The sequence below is a fragment of the Coregonus clupeaformis genome, chromosome 7, assembly GCF_020615455.1.
Source record: "Coregonus clupeaformis isolate EN_2021a chromosome 7, ASM2061545v1, whole genome shotgun sequence".
Classification (NCBI taxonomy): domain Eukaryota; kingdom Metazoa; phylum Chordata; class Actinopteri; order Salmoniformes; family Salmonidae; genus Coregonus; species Coregonus clupeaformis.
In genome coordinates, this window is record NC_059198.1 from 51,674,521 (window position 1) to 51,693,501 (window position 18,981).

Genomic DNA, 18,981 nt, shown 5'->3' on the forward strand with positions numbered 1-18,981 from the left:
ATACATCTTACAAATGCTCCAGAGCTATACGGTTAACATGCAGATAGGGAAAGAAGAGCCTTGGAAGGCTTGTACGCTCACATGGAGGATTTGGAAAGAGCGTTAAATGTTGATGATGGTAAAGGCCATTTTAGGCGTCGCTGATGATGGTTGATGCTTCATTTTGTTAACACATTATTTTACCCAGACAGTGTCCGGTTGTGGTATTAGTCAAATAAGCAGTATACGATAAACACATTTGCCCTGTAGTTTTATCAAGTCACCTATGGGTTTTCAGCAGGGTTGTATTCCCATGCAATGTAAGTGGGGACCAAATAATGAATTGGAATTTCATAGTTTTGGAATGACTTGAAATGTCTGGAGACAACTTGTATTACTATAAAACAATGCCCATTTCAATGTTACAGTGCCACATTCGACACATGTCAAACATTCACTGAATCATACTCGACCAAGTCCTATGTGATCCTTTCTTTTACATGTCTCATTTGATCCCTATGACATCTCTTTCCACATCTACTATCTCTGTCTCGCCTCCTTCTCTGTCGTCATGGTTTCCCTCTAACGTTCATGTCAGACAAGACTGTTAATGTCAGAGAGAAATGTGTAAACTTAAAGGCATGTCCTTTTTCAAATATGGCTACCATATTTAAGTAAATAAGGTTTTGCTTATTGCACTGTAAATGTAACTTGTTAAAATGCCTATAATGTTGTAGAAGAAAATGCATTGCTTTAAATTATCCATACAATGTTTACAGTGCTTAATGTCTCATGTTCTTCAGTCACTCGTTTTCTTCATTTCATCTCATTACTTTTGAAATGGTAGCATTTCTTCTGTAAGTAATATGTTGCTTAGAAATAGATCTCTGTTACTCAGTGATAGTAAAAAGGCAAGAGTCTCTGCTGTAAGAAGCCAAAATCACCACCCTGTTCTTCAGCATGTGTGTGTCTTGTTTCTACAGACTGTAGTTGTAATCCCTCTGGCTCAGACAGTGTTCGCTGTAATGGCACAGGATTTTGTAAATGTAAGGAGGGAACTACAGGGGCTAAGTGTCGAGATTGTCTGCCGGGATATTTGTGGGACAATGGCTGCAAATGTAAGTAGAACCACACCCCTCTTGTAACTCTGCTCAGACCACAACATGTACCTCTCGCTATCTCTCTACTGTCTCTCTACCTCTCGCTATCTCTCTACTGTCTCTCTCCCTCTCGCTATCTCTCTACTGTCTCTCTACCTCCCTCTATCTCTCTACCTCTGTCTCTGTCTCTCTCCCACTATCTCTGTCTCTCTACCTCTATCTCTGTCTCTCTCCCTCTATCTCTATATCTCTACCTCTCCCTCTATCTCTCTCCCTCTATCTCTCTATCTCTATCTCTCTACCTCTATCTCTGTCTCTCTCCCTCTATCTCTATCTCTCTACCTCTATCTCTGTCTCTCTACCTCTATCTCTGTCTCTCTACCTCTATCTCTGTCTCTCTACCTCTATCTCTGTCTCTCTACCTCTGTCTCTCTACCTCTATCTCTATCTCTCTACCTCTATCTCTGTATCTCTACCTCTATCTCTATCTCTCTCCCTCTATCTCTGTCTCTCTCCCTCTATCCCTGTCTCTCTCCCTCTATCTCTGTCTCTCTCCCTCTATCTCTGTCTCTCTACCTCTATCTCTGTCTCTCTACCTCTATCCCTGTCTCTCTCCCTCTATCTCTGTCTCTCTCCCTCTATCTCTGTCTCTCTCCCTCTATCTCTGTCTCTCTCCCTCTATCACTGTCTCTCTACCTCTACCTCTGTCTCTCTACCTCTATCTCTGTCTCTCTACCTCTATCTCTGTCTCTCTACCTCTATCCCTGTCTCTCTACCTCTATCTCTGTCTCTCTACCTCTACCTCTGTCTCTCTACCTCTACCTCTGTCTCTCTACCTCTATTTCTGTCTCTCTACCTCTATCTCTGTCTCTCTACCTCTACCTCTGTCTCTCTACCTCTATTTCTGTCTCTCTACCTCTATCTCTGTCTCTCTACCTCTACCTCTGTCTCTCTACCTCTATTTCTGTCTCTCTACCTCTGTCTCTCTCCCTCTATCTCTGTCTGTCTCCCTCTATCTATGTCTCTCTCCCTCTATCTCTGTCTCTCTCCCTCTATCTCTGTCTCTCTCCCTCTATCTCTGTCTCTCTACCTCTACCTCTGTCTCTCTACCTCTATCTCTGTCTCTCTACCTCTATTTCTGTCTCTCTACCTCTATCTCTGTCTCTCTACCTCTACCTCTGTCTCTCTACCTCTATCTCTGTCTCTCTCCCTCTATCTCTGTCTCTCTCCCTCTATCTCTGTCTCTCTCCCTCTATCTCTGTCTCTCTACCTCTATCTCTGTCTCTCTCCCTCTATCTCTGTTTCTCTACCTCTATCTCTGTCTATCTCCCTCTACCTCTTTCTCTCTCCCTCTATCTCTGTCTATCTCTGTCTCTCTCCCTCTATCTCTGTCTCTCTCCCTCTATCTCTGTCTCTCTCCCTCTATCTCTGTCTCTCTCTACCTCTATCTCTGTGTCTCTCCCTCTATCTCTGTCTCTCTCACCTCTATCTCTGTCTCTCTCCCTCTATCTCTGTCTCTCTCTACCTCTATCTCTGTCTCTCTCCCTCTATCTCTGTCTATCTCCCTCTATCTCTGTCTATCTCCCTCTATCTCTGTCTATCTCCCTCTATCTCTGTCTGTCTCCCTCTACCTCTTTCTCTCTCATTCCCTATTTTCTCCTTTTTGCTGCCACTGCTTGGCCTTGCAGGCATGTGCAGCTTTAATTGTCCCCAATAATGCGAGGAGTAGGCCTATGGATTTAACCCTGACTAACATTGACTAACCAGAAATTAGCCGTTTTTCAATTATTCCACCTGAATTGAAGACTCAAGGTTGTGCGGCTTTAAATGCAGACATTTAGACTTAGACCATTTTTTCTCATTTTCTACTGTTAGATGCTTTGAATTCAGTTATTCAGTGGCGCCACCAAGCTGAAAACTAGAACACAACAGCTGAGCCAATATTGACTGGCTGTAGCATGACAGGGACTGCTGGGGAGCTGTTTGAGCAGCCCTCTCCCTCTCTCCGCCATCACTGTCTGCTTTACCCTTATGTCCAGATAATGCTGGCCAATACCAGTGTTTAGCTACTCCACTGTTCAAGTGCCAGTATGTTGTCCCGATAGTTTCTATTGACAGGCAAAGTAGAGAAGGGATTGCATAGGTCAGTGCATTATTCTACTAATATAGAGTGCCTGATACAATCGATGTGGTGATTGCTGATCCACAGGCGTCATCAGACAGGTCAACCTCTCACTGGACGTTTCAACTCCTAACCTGGAACGTCCTCAAGATGGTGAGTCCACGTGATTAGCCAGATCACTGCCTGCCTGTGGATGGCTTCCAGATTGATATTTTCCCCATAACCAGCAGGATGCCTTTTCAGCAGCGCTTGCTAGGCACTGAACTGCCAATGGAGAGCCTGTATCACAGTTACAGGGTTAATGAAGACAGTTTATCACTGTTACAGGGTTAATGAAGACAGTGTATCACTGTTACAGGGTTAATGAAGAGAGTTTATCACTGTTACAGGGTTAATGAAGACAGTTTATCACTGTTACAGGGTTAATGAAGACAGTTTATCACTGTTACAGGGTTAATGAAGACAGTTTATCACTGTTACAGGGTTAATGAAGACAGTTTATCACTGTTACAGGGTTAATGAATACAGTTTATCACTGTTACAGGGTTAATGAAGACAGTTTATCACTGTTACAGGGTTAATGAAGACAGTTTATCACTGTTACAGGGTTAATGAAGACAGTTTATCACAGTTACAGGGTTAATGAAGACAGTTTATCACTGTTACAGGGTTAATGAAGACAGTTTATCACTGTTACAGGGTTAATGAAGACAGTTTATCACAGTTACAGGGTTAATGAAGACAGTTGATCACTGTTACAGGGTTAATGAAGACAGTTTATCACTGTTACAGGGTTAATGAAGACAGTTTATCACTGTTACAGGGTTAATGAAGACAGTTTATCACAGTTACAGGGTTAATGAAGACAGTTTATCACAGTTACAGGGTTAATGAAGACAGTTTATCACAGTTACAGGGTTAATGAAGACAGTTTATCACAGTTACAGGGTTAATGAAGACAGTTTATCACTGTTACAGGGTTAATGAAGACAGTTTATCACTGTTACAGGGTTAATGAAGACAGTTTATCACAGTTACAGGGTTAATGAAGAGAGTTTATCACTGTTACAGGGTTAATGAAGACAGTTTATCACAGTTACAGGGTTAATGAAGACAGTTTATCACAGTTACAGGGTTAATGAAGACAGTTTATCACAGTTACAGGGTTAATGAAGACAGTTTATCACAGTTACAGGGTTAATGAAGACAGTTTATCACTGTTACAGGGTTAATGAAGACAGTTTATCACTGTTACAGGGTTAATGAAGACAGTTTATCACAGTTACAGGGTTAATGAAGAGAGTTTATCACTGTTACAGGGTTAATGAAGACAGTTTATCACTGTTACAGGGTTAATGAAGACAGTTTATCACTGTTACAGGGTTAATGAAGACAGTTTATCACTGTTACAGGGTTAATGAAGACAGTTTATCACTGTTACAGGGTTAATGAAGACAGTTTATCACTGTTACAGGGTTAATGAAGACAGTGTATCACTGTTACAGGGTTAATGAAGACAGTTTATCACTGTTACAGGGTTAATGAAGACAGTTTATCACTGTTACAGGGTTAATGAAGACAGTTTATCACTGTTACAGGGTTAATGAAGACAGTTTATCACTGTTACAGGGTTAATGAAGACAGTTTATCACTGTTACAGGGTTAATGAAGACAGTTTATCACTGTTACAGGGTTAATGAAGACAGTTTATCACTGTTACAGGGTTAATGAAGACAGTTTATCACTGTTACAGGGTTAATGAAGACAGTTTATCACTGTTACAGGGTTAATGAAGACAGTTTATCACTGTTACAGGGTTAATGAAGACAGTTTATCACTGTTACAGGGTTAATGAAGACAGTTTATCACAGTTACAGGGTTAATGAAGACAGTTTATCACAGTTACAGGGTTAATGAAGACAGTTTATCACTGTTACAGGGTTAATGAAGACAGTTTATCACAGTTACAGGGTTAATGAAGACAGTTTATCACAGTTACAGGGTTAATGAAGACAGTTTATCACAGTTACAGGGTTAATGAAGACAGTTTATCACTGTTACAGGGTTAATGAAGACAGTTTATCACTGTTACAGGGATAATGAATACATTTGATCAGAATGTGACTTCAAGCATTCGCGCCATCACAACTCCACAATCACACATGCATGACAGGAAGATAGAGCGATAGAGCGCAGATCTACACGGAATGGAGGAGATGAGTAAACAGAGAGAGGGGAGGAGAGGGGAGGAGAGGGAGGAGAGGGGAGGAGAGGAGAGGGGAGGAGAGGGGGGCGAGGCACTCTGGTAGAGTACATGTGTTACTTGTATTACACGTATTGCTGAGATTGTCTTAACGAGCTCTTTGTACCTGCTCAGTGAAACCAGTCTATCCACGCTAACTAGACACACATCACCGGTTCAAGCACAATAATTATACACAGCCAGAGGGAAGTAATGTTTTAGAAAAAAGAAACAAAAAACAGTCTTTGACACTGAACATGAGCAACCGTGTATGGCAATGAACAAACGATAGAGAGCCTTATCATTTTGGTATGATTTGGTTGATGACTATGTTTCACATCGCTATACAATTACAATGCTGTAAAAGCTATATGGGACCGTACATTACCAAACTATATGGCCCATTATAATGTACATTTACATTTAAGTCATTTAGCAGACGCTCTTATCCAGAGCGACTTACAGTTAGTGAGTGCATACATAGTTTTATTTATGTATTTATTTATTTATTTATTTTCTACCTACATTACCCAATGTAGACCTATACCTGGGTCCCCTCAGATTTCACTCAATTCTACATGAATAGGACAATCTCAGTCTGTAGGCAGACTGGAGAATGCAATTAAAACTAAAATCTCTGGTCAAATAGAGCCCGTTCTCACAGACGCTCATTGGTTTCCTTCTCTGAATATTTATCCCTCATATCGAAAAAAAAGAAAACCCAATACATCTCCCAGTGTATTCTCTGCGCAGTGTCTGTTTACACATAGGGGATGGTGAACGTGAGAGATTGGGAGGAACAGGGCGTGTAGATTGACACCCCTGTTCCTCAGCTGTCTACTCTCATCACTTTAGAACACGTTATTAAGTCTGGCATAGACTATTTTCAGATGATCATTTCAACCATGCCTTGTCCTTGGCCACAATATGCTTGAGTGATTTTGACTTACTAATCCTTAAGCTTTAAAAAGGGCCCTAGATTGTAACAACTGTACCTTCGACTGAAAAAAAAGGGCCCCTAGATGAATATAGAGTTATTATAACCCTCTCTTACTGCAGCCTACCGCAGCTCCAACCCCTAAAGTTAGGCTGTGAGCAGCGGGTCAAAGTTAAGGTAAACAGACGTAGAGAGAGTTGGTGTGTGGTGTGTGGAAGGCCACATCTCCTGGGCTCTGCAACCTGGCTAGGGCATCAGGGAACAGTAACTCTCCTGCAACTGGAATGAATTATTTTCTAAATCTCTCAACACAAGAGGGTGGAGACTGAGAATCTATCCAGCCTCATTTGGTCTGACTAATGCAGTCTTTAGACCCAAATGGAGAAGAAAAAAGAAAAAAAACACATTGAAATATACTTATCATACTTCATTAACATATTTGAAGTATATTTAAAATTAGAACAATTTTAAATATATTTAATGTCAATTTTATTTGTATTTTATTAGCATTTAAGAATATTAAATACATACAAAAGTATCTAAATTGGGACACTTCTTCTGTACTTAAGTATATTCTTAGCATATTAGATAAAGAGCAAAGCAAATATACTTTGAATACACCTTAAGTACATTTTATGTATATTTCTCATAAATTAGAAATATGCTAAAATTGTATTTGAATTAGAATTACTGTATTTTCTTTACAAAAAAAGTGTATTTACAATGTGTTTCAAGTATACTTTTACAAATAGACTTCTACTCATTAAATACATTAGCTATTGTAATTAGCCATGTAAAGGTTACCTTTATTGACCAAGTCATCGTCTCAGCCATTCTTATCATGCTACAAAGCAGTTGATGCTGGAGCAGTAATTTTCAAGTAACACTTTTGAGAACTGTGCACCGTTGGGATTTCACATTTTAGTTGTTCCTCATTACGGTAATAAATTAACATTTCAATAAAATGTGTAATGTGTAATTAAAAGTACAAAATTATTTAGTTTGAAAATGAACATCAAAACATTTCAATAAGGTAAATATGAGGAACAATATCATATTATAAATCAAAATATTTTTGTGCAATTGCATTTTTGAAATTATACTTTGAATATATTTTGTGGACATTTATGTTAAATATATTTTTTTGAAAGTATACTTAAGTATATTATCTTGAGATATGAAAAAGTAAACTCTCAGGAAGCATGTTCCTCAGCTGTGTAATAAACAATCATTATAATTGTCAACTTTCTCTGTACTCTTCTGAACAGGAATTCAGAAAGTACTTCAAAACTAATTATTGGCACTGAAACTACAGTGCCTTGCAAAAGTACTCATACCCCTTGGATTTATTCACATCTTGTTGTTACAAAGCGGAATTAAAATGGATTTAATTGTATTTTTTTTTGTCAACAATCTACATAAAATAGTCTAATGTCAAAGTGGAAGATTTATTTTGTATTTTATGATTATAATTTTAAGATTGATAGAAATTAAATAACTAAAATATAGTAATTGCATAAGTATTCAGCTCCCTGAGTCAATACGTGCTGGAAACACTGTTGGTAGCGATTACAGCAGTGAGTCTTCTTGGGTAAGTCTCTAAGAGCTTTACACACCTGGATTGTGCAGTATTAGCCCTTTAGCCCTTTAGACCTTTAGCTCTTTAGCCCTTTAGCCCATATTAGCCCTTTAGCCCTTTAGCCCATATTAGCCCTTTAGCTCTTTAGCCCTTTAGCCCTTTAGCCCATATTAGCTCTTTAGCCCTTTAGCCCATCATTCTTCAAGCGCTGTCAAGGTGTTGGGGATCTTGGCTAGACAGCCATTTTAAAATCATGCCACAGATTTTCAAGTATATTTAAGTCAAACCTGTAACTCGGCCACTCAGGAACATTTGCTGTCTTCTTGGTAAGCAGCTCCAGTGTAGATTTGGGCCTTGGTGTTGCAGGTTATTGTCCTGCTAAAAGGTGAATTCCTCTCCCATTGTCTGTTGAAAAGCTGACTGAAGCAGGTTTTCCTGTGCTTAGCTCCATACCGTTTCTTTTTATCCAGAAAAACTCCCCAGTATTTGCAGATGTCAAGCGTACCCATACCATGATGCAGCCACCACCATGCTTGAAAATAAGGCAGCAGTTACTCAGTGTATTGTTGCATGCAATATGTATGTTTTGGAATATTTGTATTCTGTATATTTGTGTTCTTCTTTTCACTCTGTCATTTAAGTCGTTATTGTGGAGTCACTACAGTGTTGTTGATCCATCCTCAGTTGTCTCCCATCACAGCCATTGAACTGTGTAACTGTTTTACAATCACCAATGGCCTCATGGTAACATCGTTGAGCAGTTTCATTCCTGTCCTGCAGCTCATATCAAAAGGACGACTGTAGGCGGCAGGTAGCTTAGTGGGTAAGAGCGTTGTGCCAGTAACTGAAAGTTCGCTGGTTCTAATCCCAGAGCCGACTAGGTGAAAATCTGTTGATGTGCCCTTGAGCAAGGCACTTAACCCTAATTGCTCCTGTAAGTCGCTCTGGATAAGAGTGTCTGCTAAATGACTAAATTTAAAAAATAATAATAATAATATCTTTCATGTGTCTGGGTGGTTTAATGCATCATTATTAACTTGACCATGCTTAAAGAGATATTCAATGTCTGATTTGATATTGTTACTGATCTACCAATCACTGCCCTTTTTATGAGGCTTTCGAAAGGCTCCCTGGTCTTTGTAGTTGAATCTGTGCTTAAAATTCAATACTTGACTGAGGGACCTTACAGATGTTGTATGTATGGGGGACAGAGGCCTTCATAAAAAAAAAAGTGGTTAAACATTATTTCACACAGAGTCAATGTAACATTTTATGTGATTTGTTAAGCCAAATTTTACTCCTGAACTAATTTATGCTTGCCTGAAAAAAGGGCCTGAATAGTTATTGTATGCAATGACTATATTGTAGTTATCAAATTTGTATTAATCTAATTTTATTTTATATTCACTTTGACATTACTGTATTTTGAGTTCATTGTTGACAACAAATGACAATTAAATCAATTTTAGTCCCACTTTTTAACACAATAAAATGTGAAAAAATCCAAGGAGTATGAATACTTTTGCAAGGCACCGTATACTTATAGTGTACTTGATCACTCCCAAGCAGAGTTTCATAAAAAATAAATCAATGCTTCAACTTAAAAAACAACTCCAAGTGTATTTTGAATGAATATAACAAATGACAATTAAAACGTTTGAAATTGAAGCACAGTTTTAATGAGTTTATAGTATACTAAAAGACTGAAAAACAATGAATTTAAAGTACACTTTTAATAAGTGTATTGAAGGTTGATGATAGTATATTTATAGTATACTTAAGATATACTAGAAAAATACATCTCACATTTGAAGTATATCATTTGAATTTTGAGTATATTTAAGTATTCTTTAGTATACTTGAAATATATTAAAATATTTAAAAAAATATCTTGGGGAACTCTGGCCCAGTTTACAATAATGTATTTTAAGTGGCACCTTTACTGCTCTCCTCACCCTCTTTCACCAACTCTGGTAACACGTTGATATTGAATCAATCTGTCACTGTTAAGTGGTTAATGTCTCCCCTCTCTTCCCACTGCGTTCCTGGCCCTTCATTCAAACCCTCTTGTATTATTCAAGTATCAGAAAGAAGCATCTACGTGGTAGGAATCACATCTGTCTAGGGCCTGGGTCTCATCAGAATGCCTTGCTTGTAGAGAGAGAATGAATATGCACACACCATCCTCCTGTTAGGTCCAAACCAATAAGGCCCTCCATTTGCAAAACAATCCTATTTTTGCAAAGGGCAATGGGAGATAAAAATGTATGGACAAAACGAAAGGTTGATGTTTAATTAATAGAGTCTTGTTCGTGTCATGATAACATCAGAGGCCCCAGGGGTAAAACATGTCTTTTTTAATTAATTCACTTGATTGATCTCAATTAGATCTTGAGGGGAACGCACATCCCATTATCAAGTTGGTCTGCCTGCCTGCCTGCACGTTTCCCTGACAGCATTCTCTGATCCAGACAGAGCAGACAATAAAACAAAAGATTCCTGACTCATAAATGAATCTGTGCCATCATTGTCAGGTGTCAGATTGGCTGTTAATATCAAGCCTTCCATATGATAGCATTAATAGTGTCATTAGCATTGTAAAGGAGAAACCAGTCTTGAGCATGCAGGATGACAAACACAAACTGATGGTTGGATTCTGGAACTTGTAGTCTTTTGACAGGGTGTCCATCAAAAAACTCTGTTGGGTTTGCACAGACTATTACATACAGTGTAAATACTGTATCAAATATAGCCTTTAAAGATGTTGTCATAAAATCAGAAGTTCTTACCTGCAGCTGTGGATATGATGTGAGAGAGAATTGGTTGGTGTCAGTTATTGTTGTGATATTTGCTTTTTTCACATTGTATTCCACTTTCGCGAAGAGCCTAATGAGCCCAGCCTCTCTTGCTGTGCAACATTGAGGTGATCTGGCCCTCGCCTGCTTGTATAACACTGTTTATTTGTCTCTCTCCATCAGTTTTTGTTTGTTTTGTTTTTGTTGTTGTGCTGGGCTGAGTTTGTTGGTTTGTTTGCCTGAGGCTTGCTTGACAGCTTGGCTCCAATGGGAATAGACTGGCCTTGGTGTCCCCGGCACTAAGTATACCACTTCCCACCTAACTCTCAGCTCAACTCATCTAAAGTCAGTTCAGTGTTTTGGAAAAGCCCACGGGCTGTGTGGAAACCTGGTGCAGAGCTGCGATTCATTACATGGTATAGACCCGTCTGTGGGATCCTAGTCTACCACCCGCAAAATGACACATGACGAATGGCTCCTTCACCATTTTGCTAATGAATGTAGTGGGAATGATAAAAGGAACATGTTCGGATTGGAGTGGAAAATTTGAGAGCGGCACAAAAAGAACTCAGTCGGGGTATCAACTTACTGTTGACAGTTAGAATAGTAGAAAAAAACAAGGCGCAATTTCAAAATGTGGTTGTTGCATTAGTAGTTTTTCTCCTGTTATGTCAGTCACTGACAGTCACTCAATTAGCCATGTCAGCTAACCATTTTTCGATTGGTAAGTTAAGTCTAGCCAGCAATCTAAGCGTTTAATAATCATGGCCGAATACCGACCAGGCACACAGTACATGTGCCCAGGGGCCCTGACCTCCAGGGCCCCCCATTGATTTTGTTAGTCACTCTCACTCCTAGATATCATATATTATGGCATAAGTCATGGCAAAATGTGCACAATTGCTGGAAATTTGCTTTAAAACAGAAATAATTATCTCTGCCCCATGTTGGAAAACTGAAAAGAAAAAAATCAATCTCTGCCCATGGCAAAGTTAGTAGAATTGTATGAAATGTACAGTTGAAGTCGGAAGTTTACATACACCTTAGCCAAACACATTTAAACTCAGTTTTTCACAATTCCTGACATTTAATCCCAGTAAAAATAGGATCACCACTTTATTTTAAGAATGTGAAATGTCAGAATAATAGTAGAGAGAATTATTTATTTCAGCTTTTATTTCTTTCATCACATTCCCAGTGGGTCAGAAGTTAATACACTCAATTAGTATTTGGTAGCATTGCCTTTAAATTGTTTAACTTGGGTCAAACGTTTTGGGTAGCCTTCCACAAGCTTCCCACAATAAGTTGGGTGAATTTTGGCCCATTCCTACTGACATAGCTGGTGTAACTGAGTCAGGTTTGTAGGCCTCCTTGCTCGCACACGCTTTTTCAGTTCTGCCCACACATTTCCTATAGGATTGAGGTCAGGGCTTTGTGATGGCCACTCCAATACCTTGACTTTGTTGTCCTTAAGCCATTTTGCCACAACTTTGGAAGTATGCTTGGGGTCATTGTCCATTTGGAAGACCCATTTGCGACCAAGCTTTCACTTCCTGACTGATGTCTTGAGATGTTGCTTCAATATATCCACATAATTTTTCTTCCTCATGATGCCATCTATTTTGTGAAGTGCACCAGTCCCTCCTGCAACAAAGCACCCCCACAGCATGATGCTGCCACCCCCGTTCTTCACGGTTGGGATGGTGTTCTTCGGCTTGCAAGCAACCCCCTTTTTCCTCCAAACATAACGATGGTCATTATGGCCAAACAGTTCTATTTTTGTTTCATCAGACCAGAGGACATTTCTCCAAAAAGTCCCCATGTGCAGTTGCAAACCATAGTCTGGCTTTTTTATGGCGGTTTTGGAGCAGTGGCTTCTTCCTTGCTGAGCAGCCTTTCAGGTTATGTTGATACAGGACTCGTTTTACTGTGGATATAGATATTTTTGTACCTGTTTCCTCCAGCATCTACACAAGGTCCTTTGCTGTTTTTCTGGGATTGATTTGCACTTTTTGCATCAAAGTACGTTAATCTCTAGGAGACAGAACGCGTCTCCTTCCTGAGTGGTATGACGGCTGCGTGGTCCCATGGTGTTTATACTTATAAATGATGTCAATTAGCCTATCAGAAGCTTCTAAAGCCATGACATCATTTTCTGGAATTTGCCAAGCTGTTTAAAGGCACAGTCAACTTAGTGTATGTGAACTTCTGACCCACTGGAATTGTGACACAGTGAATTATAAGTGAAATAATATGTCTGTAAACAATTGTTGGAAAAATGACTTCTGTCAAGCACAAAGTAGATGTCCTAACCGACTTGCCAAAACTATAGTTTGTTAACAATACATTTGTGGAGTGGTTAAAAAAACGAGTTTTAATGACTCTAACCTAAGTGTATGTAAACTTCCGACTTCAACTGTATTATAAAATTCAAAAATGTTCTCTATGCCCCATAGCAAAATGTGTAGAATTTTTGGAAATTAACTTTTAAATGTATTTATTTTTTCTTTGCCGTCAAGACAGAGCCAATAAAATGTTTTGCCAGCAAGGTGTGGGGACCCCCCCAACCAAATGTCACTTAGGGCCCCCCAAAAGGCTAGGGCCGGCCCTGGCTACTGGTATAATGCATTTAGTTAAGGGATTTATGTCGTTTAAATGGATTGATTGCAGAAGTCAGTTCCGACTCCACGTTTGTGTATGGATGTGGGTATGCAGATCCGCGAGCCACTGCGGCCCCTCATGATGTGGCCCCCCAACTCCCATCACAGTTGCCATCCCTGCTCTATCTATTACAGCAATGCAATTACGAACGGGAAGAAGGAAATGCTTAATGCTAGTTGTGCATCTTCTAGATAGTGCTGAAAGACCAGGCATTCACTTTGACGGGCACAACGAGAAAAGTTTCCTTCACTTACAGCAGGAAGAGAAATGGTCTAGAGAACACGTTTGACAAAATAAATGTTGGAAAATAAAACTGCTACCTTACCGCAATGCATCATGGGGCTGGCATGATTGTGACAACAGCATGGTCATAATAAATGTCCGGTCAAAATATACATCTGATCTTAAATATTATGGTCTTCTCACATCCTTATTCTGCCAAGTCCTCTGAACTGTGGGAATCAGATGGTTTTAAATTGAGTTACAAATATTTGCGTTCTCTATTTCCATTGTAGTTTGATGTATTTCAGTTTAGTCTTTCTACAATTAAAATTACACGTCAATGACATCGTTTTTTGTTGTTGTTGTTTTTTTTAGTTTTTTTTTACTAACCAATATAAATTACTGACATCTATTAATTGTATTTCAAATTTATGCACTGGTAAATCTGCATGTAATACATGAATGTTATTGATGATTGATCTGCAAAGTCCAGAAAATGCTTAATTCAACTTAATGCTATTAGCTTGAGTTATTGCACTGACTAGACCTTGAGACGAAGATCAGCTCAGATCACATGAAGTTTTGTATATCAACATAACAGTCAGAGTAGTGAGCGGTGCAGTCTGCTTCTCTAGGTGTGTGTGTGTGTGTGTGTCAAACATCTCTCTCCCTCTCTCTCAGCCCGAGTGTGTGACAACGAGCTCCTGCGCTGTCAGAACGGCGGTGTATGTCTGAACAGCCTGCGGTGCCAGTGTACCCCGGCCTTCACGGGCCTGCTGTGTGAGAAGCCCCGCTGTGAGTCGGAGCTGGGGGGCTGTGGTGGGCCCAACTCGGGCCAAGCCGCCCTCTCGCCTACATCGCTCCCCACCTTGCTGCTGCTCCTGCTGGGCTGGACGCTCCTCAGAAGGGCCTCGTACTGGCCCTGGCCTGCTCTGCTCTGAGAACCATAGACCTAGTCTGAAGTGGTGGAGCGTACTGCCCAATTACCAACTACAGCTACAACAACAACCAGAACTACAACTACAACCAGAACTACAACTACAACCAGAACTACAACTACAACCAGAACTACAACTACAACCAGAACTACAACTACAACCAGAACACCCATGAGTTTATTCTACTGTAATGTACTGTACGAGCTGTCCACCAGTCACAGCAAGGACACACGCCGTCTATAAGGGAATGTGCCAGAATGAAAGCAAAACTTTAATTTAAAGTAAATAAAATAAAAGTACATATAGAAATTAGAGTAAACTAAATAAATAAATAAATAAATAAATACCAGATATTTAAAAAATAGTTTAGCTTGAACATTTGCTTCATAAAAAGTCAACCAACGGAGACCAGTGACCTAAAGCATACCAGAGACTTTTCCCCCTTACTGTCAAAAGGTGGGACTGGAGATGACAGACACTTTTCTCACTTCCTCTATTATCGCCACGGAAACAGCAGCTGTGAACCAATCAGCACCAGCGAGCTCGAGATAGCAAGGCCAGGGGTTTGATGCTGGCTGGACTGAACCGCTTCTGGGCTGAACTGACTGACTGGCTGACTGGCTGCCTGGCTGACTGGTTGACTGACTGGCTGGCTGGCTGGCTGACTGGCTGACTGGCTGACTGGCTGACTGGCTGGCTGACTGGTTGACTGACTGACTGGCTGGCTGGCTGACTGGCTGGCTGGCTGGCTGGCTTACTGGCTGGCTGACTGGTTGACTGACTGGCTGGCTGACTGGTTGACTGGCTGACTGGCTGACTGGTTGACTGACTGGCTGGCTGGCTGACTACATAAAACTGTCCCTACCCATGCTGATTTGAAAAAAATAACTAAATAAAAAGAGAAATTGAGGCAGAGGAAAAAGAAACCAGGAAATGTAAGCATTGTTTGCTGTCAGTACATTGTGGATATAAGGAAATCCATCCAGACTGCCACATTTTGACCTGCGTAAAAAAATCTTGCCCACGTCTATCTCTCTCTCTCTTTTTCTTATTCTGTCCCTCTCTCTATTTATATTTCTGTCTTCCTCTCCCTACTTCTCTCTATCTCTCTCCCTATATTCCTCGGCTGTCCCCCTCCCTCCCTCCAGGTCTACCCAGTCCTACCCAGCCTCTCCCTCCAGGTCTACCCAGCCTCTCCCTCCAGTCCTACCCAGCCCCTCCCTCCAGGTCTACCCAGCCTCTCCCTCCAGTCCTACCCAGCCCCTCCCTCCAGGTCTACCCAGCCCCTCCCTCCAGGTCTACCCAGCCCCTCCATCCAGGTCTACCCAGCCCCTCCCTCCAGTCCTACCCCTCCCTCCAGGTCTACCCAGCCCCTCCCTCCAGGTCTACCCAGCCCCTCCCTCCAGTCCTACCCCTCCTCCAGGTCTACCCAGCCCCTCCCTCCAGGTCTACCCAGCCCCTCCCTCCAGTCCTACCCTCCCTCCCAGGTCTACCCAGCCCCTCCATCCAGGTCTACCCAGCCCCTCCCTCCAGTCCTACCCCCTCCCTCCAGGTCTACCCAGCCCCTCCCTCCAGGTCTACCCAGCTCCTCCCTCCAGTCCTACCCCCTCCCTCCAGTCCTACCCAGCCCCTCCCTCCAGGTCTACCCAGCCCCTCCCTCCCTCCAGTCCTACCCAGCCCCTCCCTCCAGGTCTACCCAGCCCCTCCCTCCCTCCAGTCCTACCCAGCCCCTCCCTCCAGTCCTACCCAGCCCCTCCCTCCAGTCCTACCCAGCCCCTCCTCCAGGTCTACCCAGCCCCTCCCTCCCTCCAGTCCTACCCAGCCCCTCCCTCCAGGTCTACCCAGCCCCTCCCTCCAGGTCTACCCAGCTCCTCCCCTCCAGTCCTACCCAGCCCCTCCCTCCAGGTCTACCCAGCCTCTCCCTCCAGGTCTACCAGCCCCTCCCTCCAGGTCTACGCAGCCCTCCCTCCAGTCCTACCCCTCCTCCAGGTCTACCCAGCCCCTCCCTCCAGTCCTACCCAGCCTCTCCCTCAGTCCCTACCAGCCCCTCCCTCCAGTCATATCCAGCCCCTCCCTCCAGTCCTACCCCTCCCTCCAGTCCTACCCAGCCTCTCCCTCCAGTCCTACCCAGCCCCTCCCTCCAGTCCTGCCCTCCCTCCAGTCCTACCCAGCCTCTCACTCCAGTCCTACCCAGCCCCTCCCTCCAGTCCTACCCCTCCCTCCAGGTCTACCCAGCCCCTCCCTCCAGGTCTACCCAGCCCCTCCCTCCAGTCCTACCCCTCCCTCCAGGTCTACCCAGCCCCTCCCTCCAGGTCTACCCAGCTCCTCCCTCCAGTCCTACCCAGCCCCTCCCTCCAGGTCTACCCAGCCCCTCCCTCCAGTCCTACCCCTCCCTCCAGGTCTACCCAGCCCCTCCCTCCAGTCCTACCCAGCCTCTCCCTCCAGTCCTACCCAGCCCCTCCCTCCAGTCATATCCAGCCCCTCCCTCCAGTCCTACCCCTCCCTCCAGTCCTACCCAGCCTCTCCCTCCAGTCCTACCCAGCCCCTCCCTCCAGTCATATCCAGCCCCTCCCTCCAGTCCTACCCAGCCCCTCCCTCCAGTCATATCCAGCCCCTCCCTCCAGTTACCCCAGCCCCACCCTCCAGTCCTACCCAGCCCCTCCCTCCAGTCCTATCCAGCCCCTCCCTCCAGTCCTACCCAGCCTCTCCCTCCAGTCCTACCCAGCCCCTCCCTCCAGTCCTACCCAGCCTCTCCCTCCAGTCCTATCCAGCCCCTCCCTCCCTCCAGTCCTACCCAGCCTCTCCCTCCAGTCCTACCCAGCCTCTCCCTCCAGTCCTATCCAGCCCCTCCCTCCCTCCAGTCCTACCCAGACCCTCCCTCCACTGACCTTTGCTTTTGTGAATGTTACTCTGTAACCCTTGCCGGTTGAAATATATTTTGTCCAATGTTAGTGATGTGTAATACCCTCCAAAAGAAGTCAGACTACCTGTATACTTATTTTACCTTCAGACCACGACTGCATTACGTGATACCTTGGTCAAAGAGCCTGGTGTTCACTTGAGCTGACAAAGTGCTTAGAGAATCATTAGGTATTTTCTTCACAGAGCAAAACAACATGTAATAACGTATTTTGTACTGTTTGCCAAACAGTGTTAAAAGGCAACTTGTTACTGTCTATTCCAGATGAAAACTACTGTAAAATGCAGAAGAAATGCCTTTGACTTTTGTTCAGTTTTAGTTTTAGTTATTTCCTTTTCGTGGTGCAGTTTCCGCAATATTGGCAACGTGCTGGCATCAAAGAATATGGGTTTATATCTGCAGTATTCTACAGTGTAATGAGATCCCACCAAAGGACGTTCTAAATGTTTTCTTGTTGCTTTAATACTGGAACAATTTAAGTTAATAAAAGTTTAAGAAATAAGATGAGATAGCTGTGTTGATCATTGCTTGTTCCTCAGTTGAAAATCCAACACTAAATAAGATGCAATAATTGAAAAAATGTGTATGAACTTTTTAAGACTGATGCAAATACATTTAAATACCACGGGAGGCACTAATAATGACAAACTGGGGTGGAGAATACTAAAAAGCCTCAATGACATGTCGCTGTTATCTATCTTGAATTCAATCCGGTAAAGTTTTGTTTCAGTGGAATGCATTGTGGGAGAGGGAGGGTGAATTAAACATTAACAGCTATCGACGTCTCCCTGAGAGTGTGTTCAAAGTTTATCCAGTGGGTATTGTCAGGTACTAGAAAAGCTCAGCCATAACCATGCTATATACTTTGTTGATGAAGGACTATAAGGGCCCAGAAATAGACGTAATTTCAATTTCCATTTTGTATTTGGAGACAGACAGTCTCTATATTCAAACAAAGAGTTGCTCACTCTTTGTTTGTGGAAATATTTACACCAATCACTATTTATTCCAACTATTATATTTTCTATGTATCATTACAGTAGCTATCACTATCATATAAGAAGCTCTAGGGTGTCACTGCCTCGCTCCTCCTCCCGACATTCACACCCCCAGAGACGGGCTGATGAAGCCAGTCAAAGTCATGGTTTTGTCAAGGTCCCTTACAGTGGCACTCATTTTAATCGTACGTTCAGCCCAGGTGTCAGCGTGCATGCTGTGCAGAGAATGAAAATAGACTATATTCGTCCTGGGAGAAGACTTCATCCTAGATAGCTCACCTTCAACAGCTTCTCTGCTATCTGCTCACTGACCTAAACACACAGAATCACTAAACACAACCCGGCTCTGTCAATAAACAACGCTCTGGTGTCTAGCTGGCAGCTGGGCTGTACCCCTGGTCCACTTAGCCGTAAACTTTGTAAAGAGTCGTTTAAAAAGTCATGCCGTCTCACAGAACGGATGGAGAGGAGTATTTGTGTTAGTTCAC

At 42.5% G+C, this 18,981-nt stretch overlaps 1 protein-coding gene across 3 annotated transcripts in view; it reads left to right on the forward strand.

Annotated features, from left to right (window-relative positions):
* LOC121570344 (netrin-G1-like) overlaps positions 1–14,698 on the forward strand; it is a 217,913-nt gene extending 203,215 nt beyond the window's left edge. Inside the window, exons 7-9 of one of the 3 annotated variants that reach the window (XM_045221423.1) lie at positions 963–1,097; positions 3,289–3,354; positions 14,319–14,698. In XM_045221423.1, coding sequence (XP_045077358.1) covers positions 963–1,097; positions 3,289–3,354; positions 14,319–14,578 — 461 coding nt within the window. In that variant the 3' untranslated portion in view covers positions 14,579–14,698. The remainder of the gene's footprint in view (positions 1–962; positions 1,098–3,288; positions 3,355–14,318) is intronic. The other 2 variants (XM_045221424.1, XM_045221425.1) reach the window with 2 other exon arrangements.
* Positions 14,699–18,981: the final 4,283 nt, after the last annotated feature.